Raw genomic sequence first — 18,950 nt, 5'->3', positions numbered from 1 at the left:
CAAATGTCTTTTAAATGTTGTTATGCAGGTCCACCTGCATAATAGCCAATAGACAATAGGTGCAGGAGGAGGCCATTCGGCCCTTTTTTTGTGCAAAGCAGGGCCGAATGGCCTACTCCTGCACCTATTGTCTATTTCCGGAAGTTTCTGCCTACTAAAATGGCGTCATGAGGTACTGCGGCTTTTAGGGTCGAGTGGTCTATCTTGTTCCTCTAGTATCTTTGCCGTACACTAGTTCTGTCCGACACTAACTAAGGACGATTTTACAGAAGCCAATGAACCTACACATCTTAGGAACGTATCGGTGGATCGAAGGTATTTATTCACAAAATGCTGGAGTAACTCAACAGGTCAGGCAGCATCTCAGGAGAGAAGGAATGGGTGACGTTTCGGGTCGAGACCCTTCTTCAGACTGAAGAAGGGTCTCGACCCGAAACGTCACCCATTCCTTCTCTCCCGAGATGCTGCCTGACCCGCTGAGTTACTCCAGCATTTTGTGTCTACCTTCGATTTAAACCAGCATCTGCAGTTTCTTTCCTAAACATCTTTCCTAAACTCCACCATTCAATCATGGCTGATCGACAGTAGACAAAAAATGATGGGAGTAGCTCAGCGGGTCAGGCAGCATCTCTGGAGAGAAGGAATGGGTGACTTTTGGGTCGAGATCCTTCTTCTGATCTATCTTTCTCTCTGTTACCTATTTGTTGGGTGAGAACGAGAAGCTGGTGTGACTTGTTTATTTCACAAAATGCTGGAGTAACTCAGCGGGTCAGGCAGCATCTCAGGAGAGAAGGAATGGGCGACGTTTCGGGTCGAGACCCTTCTTCAGACTGATGTCAGGGGGGCGGGACAAAGGAAGGATATAGATGGAGACAGGTAGAGGGAGAACTGGGAAGGGGGAGGGGAAGAGAGGGACAGAGGAACTATCTAAAGTTGGAGAAGTCGATGTTCATACCGCTGGGCTGCAAGCTGCCCAGGCGAAATATGAGGTGCTATTCCTACAATTTCCGGTGGGCCTCACTATGGCACTGGAGGAGGCCCATGACAGAAAGGTCAGACTGGGAGTGGGAGGGGGAGTTGAAGTGCTGAGCCACCGGGAGATCAGGTTGGTTAAGGCGGACTGAGCGAAGGTGTTGAGCAAAACGATCGCCGAGCCTGCGTTTGGTCTCGCCGATGTAGAGAAGTTGACATCTTAGAGCAGCGGATACAATAGAGCTGGTGTGACTTGGGTAGGGGGAGTGATAGGGCTTGCATGGAGAGATTTGAAGTTCGAGAAGCTAATATTCATCCCCCTGGGGCTGCAAGCTGCCCAAGCGAAGAATATCAGATGCTGTTCCTCCAATTTTGGCTTTGCAGGTTCTTATTATAGCAGCTGGGGCTTTTTCAGTGCAAAGCACAATGAAAGTTTAAAATAAACTTTATTTTGCGGGCTTTCATTTTGCAAAAAGAGGAAGAAGGAGCAAAACCAGTTTAAAAAAACTCCACTCAATAAGGTCTCAATGTTGTGCAGAAAGCAAGGCGGGGCTTTGTAATGATTGGCAGGGGTGGGCTCACGCCCACGGGTTGTTACGGGACAGCCAATGAGGGGAGTGGACGTGGGCAGGACGTGCTGAGTGATGGTGGAGGCAGCCAATGGGGAGCGGAGGGTGTGAGGGAGGGAGTTGTGCGATGGCCAATGAGGGGAGGGGAGGAGGCCGGGACGTGCAGAGTGACCGCGGTGCGGGCCAATAGGGCGAGGAAGTCGTAGCCTGCGGGTCAATTGGGGGCAGGGGAGGTGGGCGGGACTTGCTGAGTGACGGTGGAGCGAACCAATGGGGATAGGAGGATGGTAAGGAGTTGCTGGTGGGCCAATGAGAGGAGGTCAGGTAGGCGGGATATGTTGAGTGACCGCGGTGGGGGCCAATAGGGCGAGGATGACGTCGCGGGAGAACCAATGAGAGGAGGGCATGTGGGCGGAACATGCTGAGTGACCGCGGTGGGGACCAATAGGGCGAGGAGGGCGTCGCGGGGAACCAATGGAAAGAGGGAGTGTGGGCGGGACGTGCTGAGTGACGATGGAGGGAACCATCGGGGATAGGAGTGGGTTAGGGCGAGGAGGGCGTCGCGGGAGAACCAATGGGAGGAGGATTGGTGGGCGGGACCGGATGAGTGACTGCGGTGGGGACCAATAGGGTGAGGAGGGCGTCGCGGTATGGCCAATGGAAGGAGGGCAGGTGGGCGGGATCTGTCGGCCGCGTTGCCATGGTGACGGCGGGGCCTGGTCGGGCCGTGAAGCCTGAAGGCCGCGCCAGGATGTCGGAGTGGAGCCGGAGGCCGGCCCCGGCCGCGGACTATATCCACCGCCTGCCCGCCTACATCATGCACGAATTCTGCGCCGTCATGGACTCGCTGGACAACGGCGACTGGGGGCGCTTCGGTGAGGGAGCGCCGCGATGGGGGGGAAGGAGGGAGCGCCGCGGTGGGGGGGGGGGAGGAGGGAGCGCCACGGTGGGGGGGGGAGGAGGGAGCGCGGCGGTGTGGGGGAGGGAGGGAGCGCCGCGGTGGTGGGGGGGAGGGAGCGCCGCGGTGGGAGGAGGGGAGGGGAGGGGAGGGAGGGAGCGCCGCGGGGGGGGAGGGAGGGAGCGCCGCGGGGGGAGGGAGGGAGCGCCGCGGTGGGGGAGGGAGGGAGCGCCGCGGGGGGGGAGGGAGGGAGCGCCGCGGGGGGGAGGGAGGGAGCGCCGCGGGGGGAGGGAGGGAGCGCCGCGGGGGGGGAGGGAGGGAGCGCCGCGGGGGGGGAGGGAGGGAGCGCCGCGGGGGGGGAGGGAGGGAGCGCCGCGGGGGGGGGGGAGGAGGGAGCGCCACGGTGGGGGGGGAGGAGGGAGCGCGGCGGTGTGGGGGAGGGAGGGAGCGCCGCGGTGGTGGGGGGGAGGGAGCGCCGCGGTGGGAGGAGGGGAGGGGAGGGAGGGAGCGCCGCGGGGGGGGAGGGAGGGAGCGCCGCGGGGGGAGGGAGGGAGCGCCGCGGTGGGGGAGGGAGGGAGCGCCGCGGGGGGGGAGGGAGGGAGCGCCGCGGTGGGGGAGGGAGCGCCGCGGGTGGAGAGGGGAGTGAGGGAGCGCCACAGTGGGGAGGATAGGGGAGAGAGCGCCGCGGTGGGGGGGGAGGGAGAGAGGGAGCGCCGCAGTGGGGGAGGGGAGGGAGCGCCGCGGTGGGGGAGGGAGAGGGGGAGCGCCGCGGTGGAGAGGGAGGGAGTGCTGCGGTGGAGAGGGGAGGGAGGGAGCGCCGCGGAGGGGGAGAGGGAGGGAGGGAGAGCCGCGGTGGGGAGGGGAGGGAGCACCGCGGTGGGGGAGGGGAGGGAGGGAGCGCCGCGGAGGGAGGGGAGGGAGCGCCGCGGAGGGGAGGGAGGAGGGAGCGCCGCGGTGGGGGAGGGAGGGAGGGAGGGAGCGCCGCGGTGGGGGAGGGGAGGGAGGGAGCGCCGCGGTGGGGGGGGGGGGGGGGAGCGCCGCTGTGGAGAGGAGGGGATGGAAGGGGAGGGAGCGCCGCGGTGGGGGGAGGGGAGAGGAGAGAGCGCAGGGCAAGGGAGGAGGGGAGGGAGGGAGCGCCGCGGTGGGGGAGGGGAGGGAGGGAGCGCCGCGGTGGGGAGGGGAGGGAGGAGGGAGCGCCGCGGTGGGGGAGGGAGGGAGGGAGCGCCGCGGTGGGGGAGAGGGAGGGAGCGCCGCGTTGGGGGGGGGGGGGAGGGAGCGCCGCGGTGGAGAGGAGGGAGCGCCGCGGTGGAGAGGAGGGAGCGCCGCGGTGGAGAGGAGGGAGCGCCGCGGAGGGGAGGGAGGGAGCGCCGCTGTGGAGAGGAGGGGATGGAAGGGGAGGGAGCGCCGCGGTGGGGGGGAGGGAGGGAGCGCCGCGGTGTGGGAGAGAGCGCCGCGGGTGGAGAGGGGAGTGAGGGAGCGCCACAGTGGGGAGGATAGGGGAGAGAGCGCCGCGGTGGGGGGGAGGGAGAGAGGGAGCGCCGCAGTGGGGGAGGGGAGGGAGCGGTGGGGGAGGGAGAGGGGGAGCGCCGCAGTGGGGGAGGGGAGGGAGCGGTGGGGAGGGAGAGGGGGAGCGCCGCAGTGGGGGAGAGGGAGGGAGGGAGTGCCGCGGTGGGGAGGGGTGGGAGCGCCGCGGTGGGGGAGGGGAAGGAGGGAGCGCCGCGGAGGGAGGGGAGGGGAGGGAGCGCCGCGGTGGGGGGGGAGGAGGGGAGGTAGAATTCAATGTTCATACATGTGTAGGAAGGAATTGCAGATGTTGGTTTAAATGTAAGACCGACACAAAATGCTGGAGTAACGCAGGCAGTAAATGCTGGAGTAAAATAAGTATAAGAAGATAACTGCAGATGCTGGTACAAATCGAAGGTATTTATTCACAAAATGCTGGAGTAACTCAGCAGGTCAGGCAGCATCTCAGGAGAGAAGGAATGGGTGACGTTTCGGGTCGAGACCCTTCTTCAGACTGAGTAACTAAGCGGGACAGGAGGCACCAGGGCACATTCCTTGTATGTGAATGAACTGAATTTATCAGTGTGCAGGAAAATAACTGCAGGTGCTGGTACAAATCGAAGGTATCAAAAAAACGCCGGAGTAACGCAGCAGGTCAGGTAGCATCTTAGAGGAAGGGTCTCGACCCGAAACGCCACCCATTCCTTCCGAGTCTGAAGAAGGGTCTCGACCCGCAACATCACCCATTCCTTCTCTCCTGAGATGCTGCCTGACCTGCTGAGTTACTCCAACATTTTGTGAATTCCTCGCTGGAATTTAGAAGATCGAGGGGGGATCTTATAGAAACTTACAAAATTCTTAAGGGGTTGGACAGGCTAGATGCGGGAAGATTGTTCCCGATGCTGGGGAAGTCCAGAACAAGGGGCCACAGTTTAAAGATAAGGGGGAAGTCTTTTAGGACCGAGATGAGAACGTTTTTTTTCACACAGAGAGTGGTGAATCTGTGGAATTCTCTGCCACAGGAGGTAGTTGAGGCCAGTTCATTGGCTATATTTAAGAGGGAGTTAGATGTGGCCCTTGTGGCTAAAGGGATCAGGGGGTATGGAGAGAAGGCAGGTACGGGATACTGAGTTGGATGATCAGCCGTGATCATATTGAATGGCGGTGCAGACTCGAAGTGCCGAATGGCCTACTCCTGCACCTATTTTCTATGTCAGGCAGCATCTCTGGAGGAAGGGTCTCGACCCGAAACGCCACCCATTCCTTCTGAGTCTGAAGAAGGGTCTCGACCCGCAATGTCACCCATTCGGACAATCTAGCCGACTGTGACGCCTAAGAAAAAGAGTCCCACAAGGCTCGGTACTGGCCCCCATGCTCTTCAACCTCTATGCACAAAATGCTGGAGTAACTCAGCGGGTCAGGCAGCATCTCAGGAGAGAAGGAATGGGTGACGTTTCGGGTCGAGACCCTTCTTCAAGCTCTATATCAGCGATCTGCCACGCACGACATCGCGCCAGTATGGATACGCAGATGACTTGGCCCTACTGCACTCGGACAGGAGCTGGTCAAATGTTGAGGATGTCCTCTCGGCGGATATGGAACTTGTCGCGGGCTACCTTAAGACCTGGAGACTAATACTGAGTGTGGCAAAGACCACCACAACGGCCTTTCACCTGAACAACAAGGAAGCTCAATGCCAGCTAACCGTCACCCTCAATGGGTCACCCCTACCCTACAACCCATTTCCTACATACCTCGGGGTGAAACTAGATCGGCAGCAGACCTACAAGCAACACCTTGAAGCTCTCCGTGCTAAAGTCTCAGCACGGATCAACCTCCTGCGTTGCTTGGCCGGATCGTCATGGGGCGCCAGGACATCTACTCTTCGACTCAGTGCTCTTGCACTCGTGTACAGCGGCGCTGAGTACGCCTCCCCAGCATGGTGCCGCTGCGCTCATACCAGCAAGCTAGACGCCACCCTCCAACGATACCATACGGATCATCACTGGCTGCCTACGTCCTACTCCGACGGATCTCCTGCCGATGCTCGCAGGTATCGCACCCGCCAAGCTTCGCAGAGAGTTCTTCACTCACAGGCTGGTGTGCAAGGCCCCATCGGACGTCAAACATCCTCTGCACCACCTCGCCCAGGGTTCACGGCAACTGGGACCTCAACGCCTGTCGTCTCGTCACCCTTTCGCCCGTAATGCAGCGACCCTCTGTGGCTCCGGTTTCAACATACTAGGAGCATGGAGAACCAGCTGGGAACAAACATCGCCACCTCCTCAATTCACCGTCGCACCGAACACCACAGCCCCACCCGGCTCGGACATGCCCCGCAAAGAGGGGTCGCCCTGAACCGGCTCCGCACAGGGGTCGGCCGGTTCAACGCCAACATGCATCGTTGGGGGTTGCGTCCATCTGCAGCCTGCGTGTGTGGAGCAGGCCAGCAAACAGCGCAGCACGGCATTTTCGACTGCACTGTCCTCCGTCCCCCTGGTGGAGGGGTAGACCGCACGGCCCTCGACAACAGCACATTGCACATTGCACTGGCTACAGCGCCTGGAGGGCGTTACATAACTTCTGCTGCCTCAAACGCAAGAAGAAGAAGAAGTTCACTCATTCCTTCTCTCCTGAGATGCTGCCTGACCTGCATTTGTGATACAGACTCCAGCATTTTGTGACACACAAACATAGAAACATAGAAAATAGGTGCAGGAGTAAGCCATTCGGCCCTTCGAACCTGCACCGCCATTCAATATGATCATGGCTGATCATCCAACTCAGTATCCTGTACCTGCCTTCTCTCCATACCCCCTGATCCCTTTAGCCACAAGGGCCACACCTAACTCCCTCTTAAATATAGCCAATGAACTGGCCTCAACTACCTTCTGTGGCAGAGAATTCCACAGATTCACCACTCTCTGTGTGAAGAAATGTTTTCTCATCTCGGTCCTAAAAGACTTCCCCCTTATCCTTAAGCTGTGACCCCTGGTTCTGGACTTCCCCAACATCAGGAACAATCTTCCCGCATCTAGCCTCTCCAACCCCTTAAGCTGGAGTAACTCAGCAGGTCAGGTAGGGTCTCAGGAGAGAAGGAAATGGGTGACGTTTCGGGTCGAGACCCTTCTTCAGACTGAGTAACTAAGCGGGACAGGAGGCACCAGGGCACATTCCTTGTATGTGAATGAACTGAATTTATCAGTGTGCAGGAAAATAACTGCAGGTGCTGGTACAAATCGAAGGTATCAAAAAAACGCCGGAGTAACGCAGCAGGTCAGGTAGCATCTTAGAGGAAGGGTCTCGACCCGAAACGCCACCCATTCCTTCCGAGTCTGAAGAAGGGTCTCGACCCGCAACATCACCCATTCCTTCTCTCCTGAGATGCTGCCTGACCTGCTGAGTTACTCCAACATTTTGTGAATTCCTCGCTGGAATTTAGAAGATCGAGGGGGGATCTTATAGAAACTTACAAAATTCTTAAGGGGTTGGACAGGCTAGATGCGGGAAGATTGTTCCCGATGCTGGGGAAGTCCAGAACAAGGGGCCACAGTTTAAAGATAAGGGGGAAGTCTTTTAGGACCGAGATGAGAACGTTTTTTTTCACACAGAGAGTGGTGAATCTGTGGAATTCTCTGCCACAGGAGGTAGTTGAGGCCAGTTCATTGGCTATATTTAAGAGGGAGTTAGATGTGGCCCTTGTGGCTAAAGGGATCAGGGGGTATGGAGAGAAGGCAGGTACGGGATACTGAGTTGGATGATCAGCCGTGATCATATTGAATGGCGGTGCAGACTCGAAGTGCCGAATGGCCTACTCCTGCACCTATTTTCTATGTCAGGCAGCATCTCTGGAGGAAGGGTCTCGACCCGAAACGCCACCCATTCCTTCTGAGTCTGAAGAAGGGTCTCGACCCGCAATGTCACCCATTCGGACAATCTAGCCGACTGTGACGCCTAAGAAAAAGAGTCCCACAAGGCTCGGTACTGGCCCCCATGCTCTTCAACCTCTATGCACAAAATGCTGGAGTAACTCAGCGGGTCAGGCAGCATCTCAGGAGAGAAGGAATGGGTGACGTTTCGGGTCGAGACCCTTCTTCAAGCTCTATATCAGCGATCTGCCACGCACGACATCGCGCCAGTATGGATACGCAGATGACTTGGCCCTACTGCACTCGGACAGGAGCTGGTCAAATGTTGAGGATGTGCTCTCGGCGGATATGGAACTTGTCGCGGGCTACCTTAAGACCTGGAGACTAATACTGAGTGTGGCAAAGACCACCACAACGGCCTTTCACCTGAACAACAAGGAAGCTCAATGCCAGCTAACCGTCACCCTCAATGGGTCACCCCTACCCTACAACCCATTTCCTACATACCTCGGGGTGAAACTAGATCGGCAGCAGACCTACAAGCAACACCTTGAAGCTCTCCGTGCTAAAGTCTCAGCACGGATCAACCTCCTGCGTTGCTTGGCCGGATCGTCATGGGGCGCCAGGACATCTACTCTTCGACTCAGTGCTCTTGCACTCGTGTACAGCGGCGCTGAGTACGCCTCCCCAGCATGGTGCCGCTGCGCTCATACCAGCAAGCTAGACGCCACCCTCCAACGATACCATATGGATCATCACTGGCTGCCTACGTCCTACTCCGACGGATCTCCTGCCGATGCTCGCAGGTATCGCACCCGCCAAGCTTCGCAGAGAGTTCTTCACTCACAGGCTGGTGTGCAAGGCCCCATCGGACGTCAAACATCCTCTGCACCACCTCGCCCAGGGTTCACGGCAACTGGGACCTCAACGCCTGTCGTCTCGTCACCCTTTCGCCCGTCATGCAGCGACCCTCTGTGGCTCCGGTTTCAACATACTAGGAGCATGGAGAACCAGCTGGGAACAAACATCGCCACCTCCTCAATTCACCGTCGCACCGAACACCACAGCCCCACCCGGCTCGGACATGCCCCGCAAAGAGGGGTCGCCCTGAACCGGCTCCGCACAGGGGTCGGCCGGTTCAACGCCAACATGCATCGTTGGGGGTTACGTCCATCTGCAGCCTGCGTGTGTGGAGCAGACCAGCAAACAGCGCAGCACGGCATTTTCGACTGCACTGTCCTCCGTCCCCCTGGTGGAGGGGTAGACCGCACGGCCCTCGACAACAGCACATTGCACTGGCTACAGCGCCTGGAGGGCGTTACATAACTTCTGCTGCCTCAAACGCAAGAAGAAGAAGAAGTTCACTCATTCCTTCTCTCCTGAGATGCTGCCTGACCTGCATTTGTGATACAGACTCCAGCATTTTGTGATACACAAACATAGAAACATAGAAAATAGGTGCAGGAGTAAGCCATTCGGCCCTTCGAACCTGCACCGCCATTCAATATGATCATGGCTGATCATCCAACTCAGTATCCTGTACCTGCCTTCTCTCCATACCCCCTGATCCCTTTAGCCACAAGGGCCACACCTAACTCCCTCTTAAATATAGCCAATGAACTGGCCTCAACTACCTTCTGTGGCAGAGAATTCCACAGATTCACCACTCTCTGTGTGAAGAAATGTTTTCTCATCTCGGTCCTAAAAGACTTCCCCCTTATCCTTAAGCTGTGACCCCTGGTTCTGGACTTCCCCAACATCAGGAACAATCTTCCCGCATCTAGCCTCTCCAACCCCTTAAGCTGGAGTAACTCAGCGGGTCAGGTAGGGTCTCAGGAGAGAAGGAAATGGGTGACGTTGCGGGTCGAGACCCTTCTTCAGACGATTTATTTGTCATTCAAAACAAGTTTGAACGAAATTTAGTTACCATGCAGTCATAACACAAAAAAAAGCAACAAAAACACACAGCTACATAATACAACACAAACATCCCTCACAGTTCAATCCCTTAATAATCTTATATGTTTCAATAAGATCCCCTCTCATCCTTCTAAATTCCAGTGTATACAAGCCCAGTCGCTCTAATACCAGTAGATAGGCACAAAAACCTGGAGTAACTCAACAGGTCAGGCAGCATCTCTGGAGAAAAGGAATAGATGACGTTTCGGGTCAAGACCCTTCTTCAGACTGAGAGTCAGAGAAAATGGAAACGAGAAATATAGATGGTGATGTAGAGAGATATTTAAAAAATGAATGAAAGATATGTAAAAATATATCTCTCGTTTCTCTTTCCCTTGACTCAGTCAATCGACAATAGACGCAGGAGGAGGCCATTCGGCCCTTCGAGCCAGCACTGCCATTCAATGTGATCATGGCTGATCATTCTCAATCAGTACCCCGTTACTGCCTTCTCTTCTGAGGCAGAGAATTCCACTTTGTTTCCTGTTCATCAAATACTGGTTTTGGTTTGTGTTGGCAGGAACTGCAGATGCTGGTTTAAACCGACCATAGACACACAAAGCTGGAAAAAAGGAAGCGTGCAGGTACAGCAGGCAGTGAAGAAAGCCAATGGAATGTTAGCCTTCATAACAAGAGGAGTTGAGTAGAGGAGCAAAGAGGTCCTTCTGCAGTTGTACAGGGCCCTAGTGAGACCGCACCTGGAGTACTGTGTGCTGTTTTGGTCTCCAAATTTGAGGAAGAATATTCTTGCTATTGAGGGCGTGCAGCGTAGATTTATTAGGTTAATTCCCGGAATGGCGGGACTGTCGTATGTTGAAAGACTGGATTGACTAGGCTTGTATACACTGGAATTTAGAAGGATGGGAGGAGATCTTATCGAAACGTATAAGATTATTAAGGGGTTGGACACGTTAGAGGCAGGAAACATGTTCCCAATGTTGGGGGAGTCCAGAACAAGGGGCCACAGTTTAAGAATAAGGGGTAGGCCATTTAGAACGGAGATGAGGAAAACCTTTTCAGTCAGAGAGTTGTGAATCTGTGGAATTCTCTGCCTCAGAAGGCAGTGGAGGCCAATTCTCTGAATACATTCAAGATAGAGCTCTTAAGGATAGCAGAGTCAGGGGGTATGGGGAGAAGGCAGGAACGGGGTACTGATTGAGAATGATCAGCCATGATCACAGTGAATGGTGGTGCTGGCTCGAAGGGCCGAATGGCCTACTCCTGTACCTATTGTCTATTGTCTAAGTGCTGGAGTAACTCAGTCCTGGAGAACGTGCTTAGATGACCTGCTGAGTTTGGTTTTAGTTTAGATTTAGTTTAGTTTTAGAGATACAGCGCAGAAACAAGCTCTTCGGCCCACCGAGTCCGTACCGACAAGCGATCCCCACAGACTAACACCATCCTACACACACGAGGGACAATTTACAATTTTACCAAGCCAATTAACCTGCAAGTGTTTGAAGTGTGGGAGGAAACCGAAGCACCTGGAGAAAACCCACGCTGGTCACGGGGAGAATGTACAAACTCCGTTCAGACAGCGCCCGTGATCAGGATGGAACCCTGGTCTTTGGCGCTGTGAGGCAGCAACTCTACCGCTGCCACCTGATCAGTGATACAGTGTGGAAACAGGAACTGTGGCCCACTCACTACTCCAACAAGCCACCATCTGTACACTAGTTTCACATTATCCGAGTCTTGCATCCGACACACTAGGGGCAATTTACAGAAGCCAATTAACCTGCACATTTTTGCAGCATGGGGGAAGCTTGGCAGATGCAGTTTAATGTGGGTAATGTGAGGTTATCCACTTTGGTGGTAAGAACAGGAAGGAAGATTAGGAAGTTAGGAAATGGGGAGGTACAAAGAGATCTGGGTATCCTTGTTCATCAGTCACTTAAAGGTAGCATGCAGGTACAGCAGGCAGTGAAGAAAGCTAATGGCATGTTGGCCTTCATGACAAGAGTTGAGTACAGGAGCAAAGAGGTCCTTCTGCAGTTGTACAGGGCCCTAGTGAGACCGCACCTGGAGTATTGTGTGCAGTTTTTGTCTCCAAATTTGAGGAAGGATATTCTTGCTATTGAGGGCGTGCAGCGTAGGTTCACTAGGTTAATCCCCGGAAATGCGGGGTTTCTTGAAAGACTGGAGCGACTAGGCTTGTGACATCAGTCTGAAGAAGGGTCTCGACCCGAAACGTCACCCATTCCTTCTCTCCTGAGATGCTGCCTGACCTGCTGAGTTACTCCAGCATTTTGTGAATAAATACCTTAGGCTTGTATACACTGGAATTTAGAAGGATGAGAGGGGATCTTATTGAAACATATAAGATTATTAAGGGATTGGACACATTAGAGGTAGGAAACATGTTCCCAATGTTGGGGGAGTCCAGAACCAGGGGCCACAGTTTAAGAATAAGGGGTCGGCCATTTAAAAGGGAGATGAGGAAAAACTTTTTCAGTCAGAGAGTTGTGAATCTGTGGAATTCTCTGCCTCAGAAGGCAGTGGAGGCCAATTCATTTGGATGCATTCAAGAGAGAGCTGGATAGAGCTCTTAATGATAGCGGAGTCAGGGGATATGGGGAGAGGGCAGGAACGGGGTACTGATTGTGAATGATCAGCCATGATCACATTGAATTGCGGTGCTGGCTCGAAGGGCCGAATGGCCTCCTCCTGCACCTATTGTCTATTGTCTAACTCTACGGGTCAGGCAGCATCTCGGGAGAGAAGGAATGGGTGACGTTTCAGGTCGCGACCCTTCTTCAGACTGAAGCATGGGTCTCGACCTGAAACGTCACCCATTCCTTCTCTCCCAAGATGCTGCCTGACCCGCTGAGTTACTCCAGGAGTTTGTGTCTACCTTGGATCTGTAGGTTAATTGGCTTGACCCAATGAGTGCATCCAGCACTTTGTCTCTCTCTCTGCTTTACGCCAGAATCTGCAGGGTTTTGGTTCAGACACATGAGCAGAACTAGGCCATTTGGTACCTTCGAGTCTACTGTGCAATTCGATCATGGCTGATCTACCATTCTCTCAACCCCATTCTCCTGCCATCTCCCCATCACCTTTGACACTCTTTACCAATCAAGAACCTACCAGTCTGTTTTAAAAATGTCCATATGATCCACCATTTCTAATGGCCTCGCAGGTAGATAATAGTTCAGCACTGCTCTCTAGTTGGTGGTAGGACGGTTCAGTTGCCTGATAACAGCCGGGAAGAAACTGTCCCTGAATCTGGAGGTGTCCGTTTTCATACATCTGTATCTCTTGCCCGATGGGAGAGGGGAGAAGAGGGAGTGGCCGGGGTGAGACTGGTCCTTGATTCTGCTGCTGGCCTTGCCGAGGCAGCGTGAGGTGTAGACGGAGGCGATGGAAGGGGAAGTTGGTTTGATTGTGCGTGCGTGTGACGGTCTGGGCTGCTGGCCTTGCCGAGGCAGCGTGAGGTGCAGATGGAGTCGATGGAAGGGAGGTTGGTTTGTTTGTGCGTGCGTGCGACGGTCTGGGCTGCTGGCCTTGCCGAGGCAGTGTGAGGTGCAGATGGAGTCGATGGAACTGGGAGGCTGGTTTGTGTGGGACTGAAGTTAGAGTTGTATTGACAAATTGGGAATATGAAGATGGAGTTAAAGGGGAAGCAAATACAGGAGAAATTGCAAAGGACTCTCGAATAAATGGGAAGGGAAGTTCTAGATGGGATAAGAGAGTAAGGTCAGGGCCAATTGTGACCGGTGTGAGAGGGGAGGTGAATACCGAAGTTAAAGTGTTGTATTTAAACGCGCGAAGTATGAAAAATAAAGTGGACAAGCTTGGGGCTCAGTTAGACATTGGCAAGTATGATGTTGTGGGAATTAGAGACATGGCTACAAGAGGACCAGGGCTGGGAACTGAATATTCAGGGGTACACAACGTATAGAAAAGACAGACAGGTGGGCAGAGGGGGTGGGGTCGCTCTGTTGGTAAGGACTGATATTCACTCCCTTGCAAGGGGTGACATAGAATCAGGAGATGTTGAATCAGTATGGATAGAAATGAGGAATTGTAAAGGTAAAACGACCCTAATGGGAGTCATCTACAGGCCCCAAAACAGTAGCCTCGACATAGGGTGCAAGTTGAATCAAGAGCTAAAATTGGCATGTCGCGATTGTAATGCTACGGTGGTTATGGGAGATTTCAACATGCAGGTAGACTGGGAAAATCAGGTTGGTAATGGACCCCAGGAAAGAGAGTTTGTGGAGTGTCTCCGAGATGGATTCTGAGAACATCTTGTACTGGAGCTTACTAGGGAGAAGGCAATTCTGGATTTAGTGTTGTGTAATGAACCTGATCTGATAAGGGGACTCGAGGTAAAAGAGCCATTAGGAGGCAGTGATCACAATATGATAAGTTTTACTCTACAAATTGAGAGGGAGAAGGGAAAATCGGAAGTGTCAGTATTACAATATAGCAAAGGGGATTTCAGAGGCATGAGGCAGGAGCTGGCCAGATTTGACTGGAAGGAGGCCCTAGCAGGGAAGATGGTGGAACAGCAATGGCAGGTATTCCTGGGAACAATGCAGAATTTGCAGGATCAATTTATCCCAAAGAGGAGGAAAGATTCTAAGGGGAGTAAGAGGCACCCGTGGCTGACAAGGAAGTCAAGGACAGCATAAAAATAAAAGAGAAGAAGTATATCATAGCAAAGAAGAGTGGGAAGCCAGAGGATTGGGACTCTTTTAAAGAGCAACAGAAGATAACTAAAAAGGCAATACGGGGAGAAAAGATGAGGTACGAGGGTAAGCTAGCCAATAATATAAAGGAGGATAGCAAAAGCTTTTTTAGGTAAGTAAAGAGGAAAAAAAATAGTCAAGGCAAATGTGGGTCCCTTGAAGACAGAAGCGGGGGAATTTATTATGGGGAACAAGGAAATGGCAGACGAGATGAACCGGTACTTTGGATCTGTCTTCACTAAGGAGGATACAAGCAATCTCCCAGATGTTCTAGTGGCCAGAGATCCTAGGGTGATGGAGGAACTGAAGAAGATTCACATTAGGCAGGAAATGGTGTTGGGTAGACTGATGGGACTGAAGGCTGATAAATCCCCAGGGCCTGATGGTCTGCATCCCAGAGTACTTAAGGAGGTGGCTCTAGAAATTGTGGACGCATTGGTGATCATTTTCCAATGTTCTATAGATTCAGGGTCAGTTCCTGTGGATTGGAGGGTAGCTAATGTTATCCCATTTTTTAAGAAAGGAGGGAGAGAGAAAACGGGAAATTATAGACCAGTTAGTCTGACATCAGTGGTGGGGAAGATGCTGGAGTCAATTATAAAAGACAAAATTGTGGAGCATTTGGATAGCAGTAACAGGATCGTTCAGAGTCAGCATGGATTTACGAAGGGGAAATCATGCTTGACTAATCTTCTGGAATTTTTTGAGGATGTAACTAGGAAAATTGGCAGGGGAGAGTCAGTGGATGTGGTGTACCTTGACCTTCAGAAAGCCTTCGACAAGGTCCCACATAGGAGATTAGTGGGCAAAATTAGAGCACATGGTATTGGAGGTAGGGTACTGACATGAATAGAAAATTGGTTGACAGACAGAAAGCAAAGAGTGGGGATAAATGGGTCCTTTTCAGAATGGTAGGCAGTGACTAGTGGGGTACCGCAAGGCTCGGTGCTGGGACCGCAGCTATTTACAGTATACATTAATGACTTGGATAAAGGGATTAAAAGTACCATTAGCAAATTTGCAGATGATACAAAGCTGGGTGGTAGTGTGAACTGTGAGGAAGATACTATGAGGTTGCAGGGTGACTTGGACAGGTTGTGTGAATGGGCGGATGCATGGCAGATGCAGTTTAATGTGGATAAGTGTGAGGTTATCCACTTTGGTGGTAAGAATAAGAAGGCAGATTATTATCTGAATGGTGTCAAGTTAGGAAAAGGGGACGTACAATGAGATCTGGGTGTCCTAGTGCATCACTCACTGAAAGGAAGCATGCAGGTACAGCAGGCAGTGAAGAAAGCCAATGGCATGTTGCCCTTCATAACAAGAGGAGTTGAGTATAGGAGCAAAGAGGTCCTTCTGCAGTTGTACAGGGCCCTAGTGAGACCGCACCTGGAGTACTGTGTGCAGTTTTGGTCTCCAAATTTGAGGAAGGATATTCTTGCTATTGAGGGCATGCAGCGTAGTTTTACTAGGTTAATTCCCGGAATGGCGGGACTGTCATATGTTGAAAGACTGGAGCGGCTAGGCTTGTATACACTGGAATTTAGAAGACTGAGGGGGGATCTTATTGAAACATATAAAATTCTTAAGGGGTTGGAGAGTCTAGATGCGGGAAGATTGTTCCCGATGTTGGGGAAGTCCAGAACCAGGGGTCACATCTTAAGGATAAGGGGGAAGTCTTTTAGGACCGAGATGAGAAAACATTTCTTCACACAGAGAGTGGTGAATCTGTGGAATTCTCTACAACAAAATGTAGTTGAGGCCAGTTCATTGGCTATATTTAAGAGGGAGTTAGATGTGGCCCTTGTGGCTAAAGGGATCAGGGGGTATGGAGAGAAGGCAGGTACAGGATACTGAGTTGGAATGATCAGCCATGATCATATTGAATGGCGGTGCAGGCTCGAAGGGCCGAATGGCCTTCTGCACCTATTTTCTATGTTTCTATCACATTGAATGGCGGTGCTGGCTCGAAGGACCGAATGGCCTCCTCCTGCACCTATTGTCCTTTGCACACCCTACATTGCTGAAATCTCTGCCGTGATGTTATCTCTGTATGACTAAGCCCAGTGGCACAGTTGATCTCGCTGAGTAATACTAAAGTCAGCAAGAATGTCTTGCCCTTTTGACGTGAGATCGTGAGTTGTTTTTGTCCGCAGTGAGGGTTTATCGGGTGATTCATTACTAGATATATCTCGAGGGGAAGGCTGCAAGAGTCATCGCTCAGTGAGAGAGAGAGAGAGACTCAGTGCCAAAGTGCTAACTGCTGGAGAGAAAGCAGACCAAGTGCTGGGGTAACTCAGCGGGTCAGGCAGCATCTCTGGAGAACATGGATAGGTGACGTTTCACAGAGTGCTGGAGTAACTCAGCAGGTCAGGCAGCATCTGTGGAGAACATGGATAGTTCACGTTTCACAGAGTGCTGGAGTAACTCAGCAGGTCAGGCAGCATCGGTGGAGAACATGGATAGTTCACGTTTCACAGAGTGCTGGAGTAACTCAGCGGGTCAGGCAGCATCTGTGGAGAACATGGATAGGTGACGTTTCACAGAGTGCTGGAGTAACTCAGCGGGTCAGGCAGCATCTCTGGAGAACAGGGATAGGTGACGTTTCACAGAGTGCTGGAGTAACTCAGCGGGTCAGGCAGCATCTCTGGAGAACATGGATAGGTGACGTTTCACAGAGTGCTGGAGTAACTCAGCGGGTCAGGCAGCATCTGTGGAGAACATGGATAGGTGACTTTCACAGAGTGCTGGAGTAACTCAGCGGGTCAGGCAGCATCTGTGGGGAACATGGATAGGTGACGTTTCACAGAGTGCTGGAGTAACTCAGCGGGTCAGGCAGCATCTGTGGAGAACATGGATAGGTGACGTTTCACAGAGTGCTGGAGTAACTCAGCGGGTCAGGCAGCATCTGTGGAGAACATGGATAGGTGACGTTTCACAGAGTGCTGGAGTAACTCAGCGGGTCAGGCAGCATCTGTGGAGAACACAAATAGGTGACGCTTTGGGTCGGGACCCTTCTTCGCACTGGAGGAACAAGGCGGCACGGTGGCGCAGTGGTAGAGTTGCCGCCTCACAGTGCCAGAAATCCCAGTTTGATCCTGACTACGGGTGCTGTCTATACGGAGTTTGTACGTTCTACCTGTGACCGCGTGGGTTTCCTCCAGGTGCCCCACGAAGACATGCTCGACTTGTAGGTTAATTGGCCCTAGTGTATAGACAGTGGATGAGAAAGTGGGATGTCATAGAATTAGCGTGAACGGGCGATCGATGGTTGGCATGGATTTGGTGGGCCGAATGGTCTCATTGAATGATACAGCGTGGAAAGAGGCCTTTTGGCCCAACTTGGCCAATGCCGACCAATATGCCCCATCTACAACGATCAGCCAAAACATGACCACTGACAGGCAAAGTGAATAACATTGATTATCTTGTTACAATGGCACCTGTCAAGGGGTGGGATATATTAGGCAGCAAGTGCACAGTCAGTTCTTGAAGTTGACGTGTTGGAGAAATGGGCAGGAGTAAAGACCTGCGCGACTTTGACAAGGGCCAAATTGTTCTGGCCAGACGACTGGGTTAGAGCATCTCTGAAACGGCAAGGCTTGTGGGGTGCTCCCGGTCAGCAGTGGTGAGTACCGACCGACAGTGGTCCGAGGAGGGACAAACCACAAACCGGCGACAGGCAGGGTGTTGGGCGCCCAAGGCTCATCGTTGCACGAGGGCAACGAAGGCTATCCCGTCTGGTCAGAGCCGACAGAAGGTCGACTGTGGCACAAGTCACGGAAAATGTTAATGGTGGTCACGGGAGGAATGTGTCACAATACACAGTGCATCGCACCCTGCTGCGTATGGGGCTGCACACGGAGGACCAACAGCAGGTGGGCGCAATGTTTTGGCTGATCGGTGTAGCTGCACTATTCCTTCTACCTGCATGTGGCCCATATCCCACTAAACCTATTCCATTCATGTGTCTGTCTAAATGTTTCTTAAACGTTGTGATAGTACCTGCCTTGAATATCTCCTCTTGCAAGTCGTTCCAGACACCCTCCATCCTTTGTGTAAAGAAGTTTCCCCTTGGGTTCCTGCAGGTTCAGCAGGCAGTGAAGAAAGCCAATGGTATGTTGGCATTCATAGCGAGGGGATTTGAGTATAGGAGCAGGGAGGTTCTGCTGCAGTTGTACAGGGCATTGGTGAGACCACACCTGGAGTATTGCGTACTCTCCTAATCTGAGGAAAGACATTCTTGCCATAGAGGGAGTACAGAGAAGGTTCACCAGATTGATTCCTGGGATGGCAGGACTTTCATATGAAGAAAGACTGGATAGACTCGGCTTGTACTCGCTGGAATTTAGAAGATTATGGGGGGATCTTATAGAAACTTACAAAATTCTTAAGGGGTTGGACAGGCTAGATGCAGGAAGATTGTTCCCGATGTTGGGGAAGTCCAGAACAAGGGGTCACAGTTTAAGGATAAGGGGGAAGT

General features: G+C 53.1%; 1 protein-coding gene across 1 annotated transcript in view; it reads left to right on the top strand.

The window, feature by feature from the left end:
- Window positions 1-2,254: 2,254 nt before the first annotated feature.
- The window catches only part of irak1 (interleukin-1 receptor-associated kinase 1), a 63,836-nt gene continuing 47,140 nt past the window's right edge, over window positions 2,255-18,950 (top strand). The window contains exon 1 of the mRNA XM_078430105.1: window positions 2,255-2,416. Within this exon, the coding sequence (XP_078286231.1) occupies window positions 2,293-2,416 (124 nt within the window). The 5' untranslated portion in view covers window positions 2,255-2,292. The remainder of the gene's footprint in view (window positions 2,417-18,950) is intronic.

This window comes from Rhinoraja longicauda, chromosome 39 (genome assembly GCF_053455715.1).
Source record: "Rhinoraja longicauda isolate Sanriku21f chromosome 39, sRhiLon1.1, whole genome shotgun sequence".
NCBI lineage: Eukaryota > Metazoa > Chordata > Chondrichthyes > Rajiformes > Arhynchobatidae > Rhinoraja > Rhinoraja longicauda.
The sequence above is the reverse complement of the archived record's forward strand: the minus strand, read 5'-3'. Positions and strand labels throughout refer to the sequence as shown.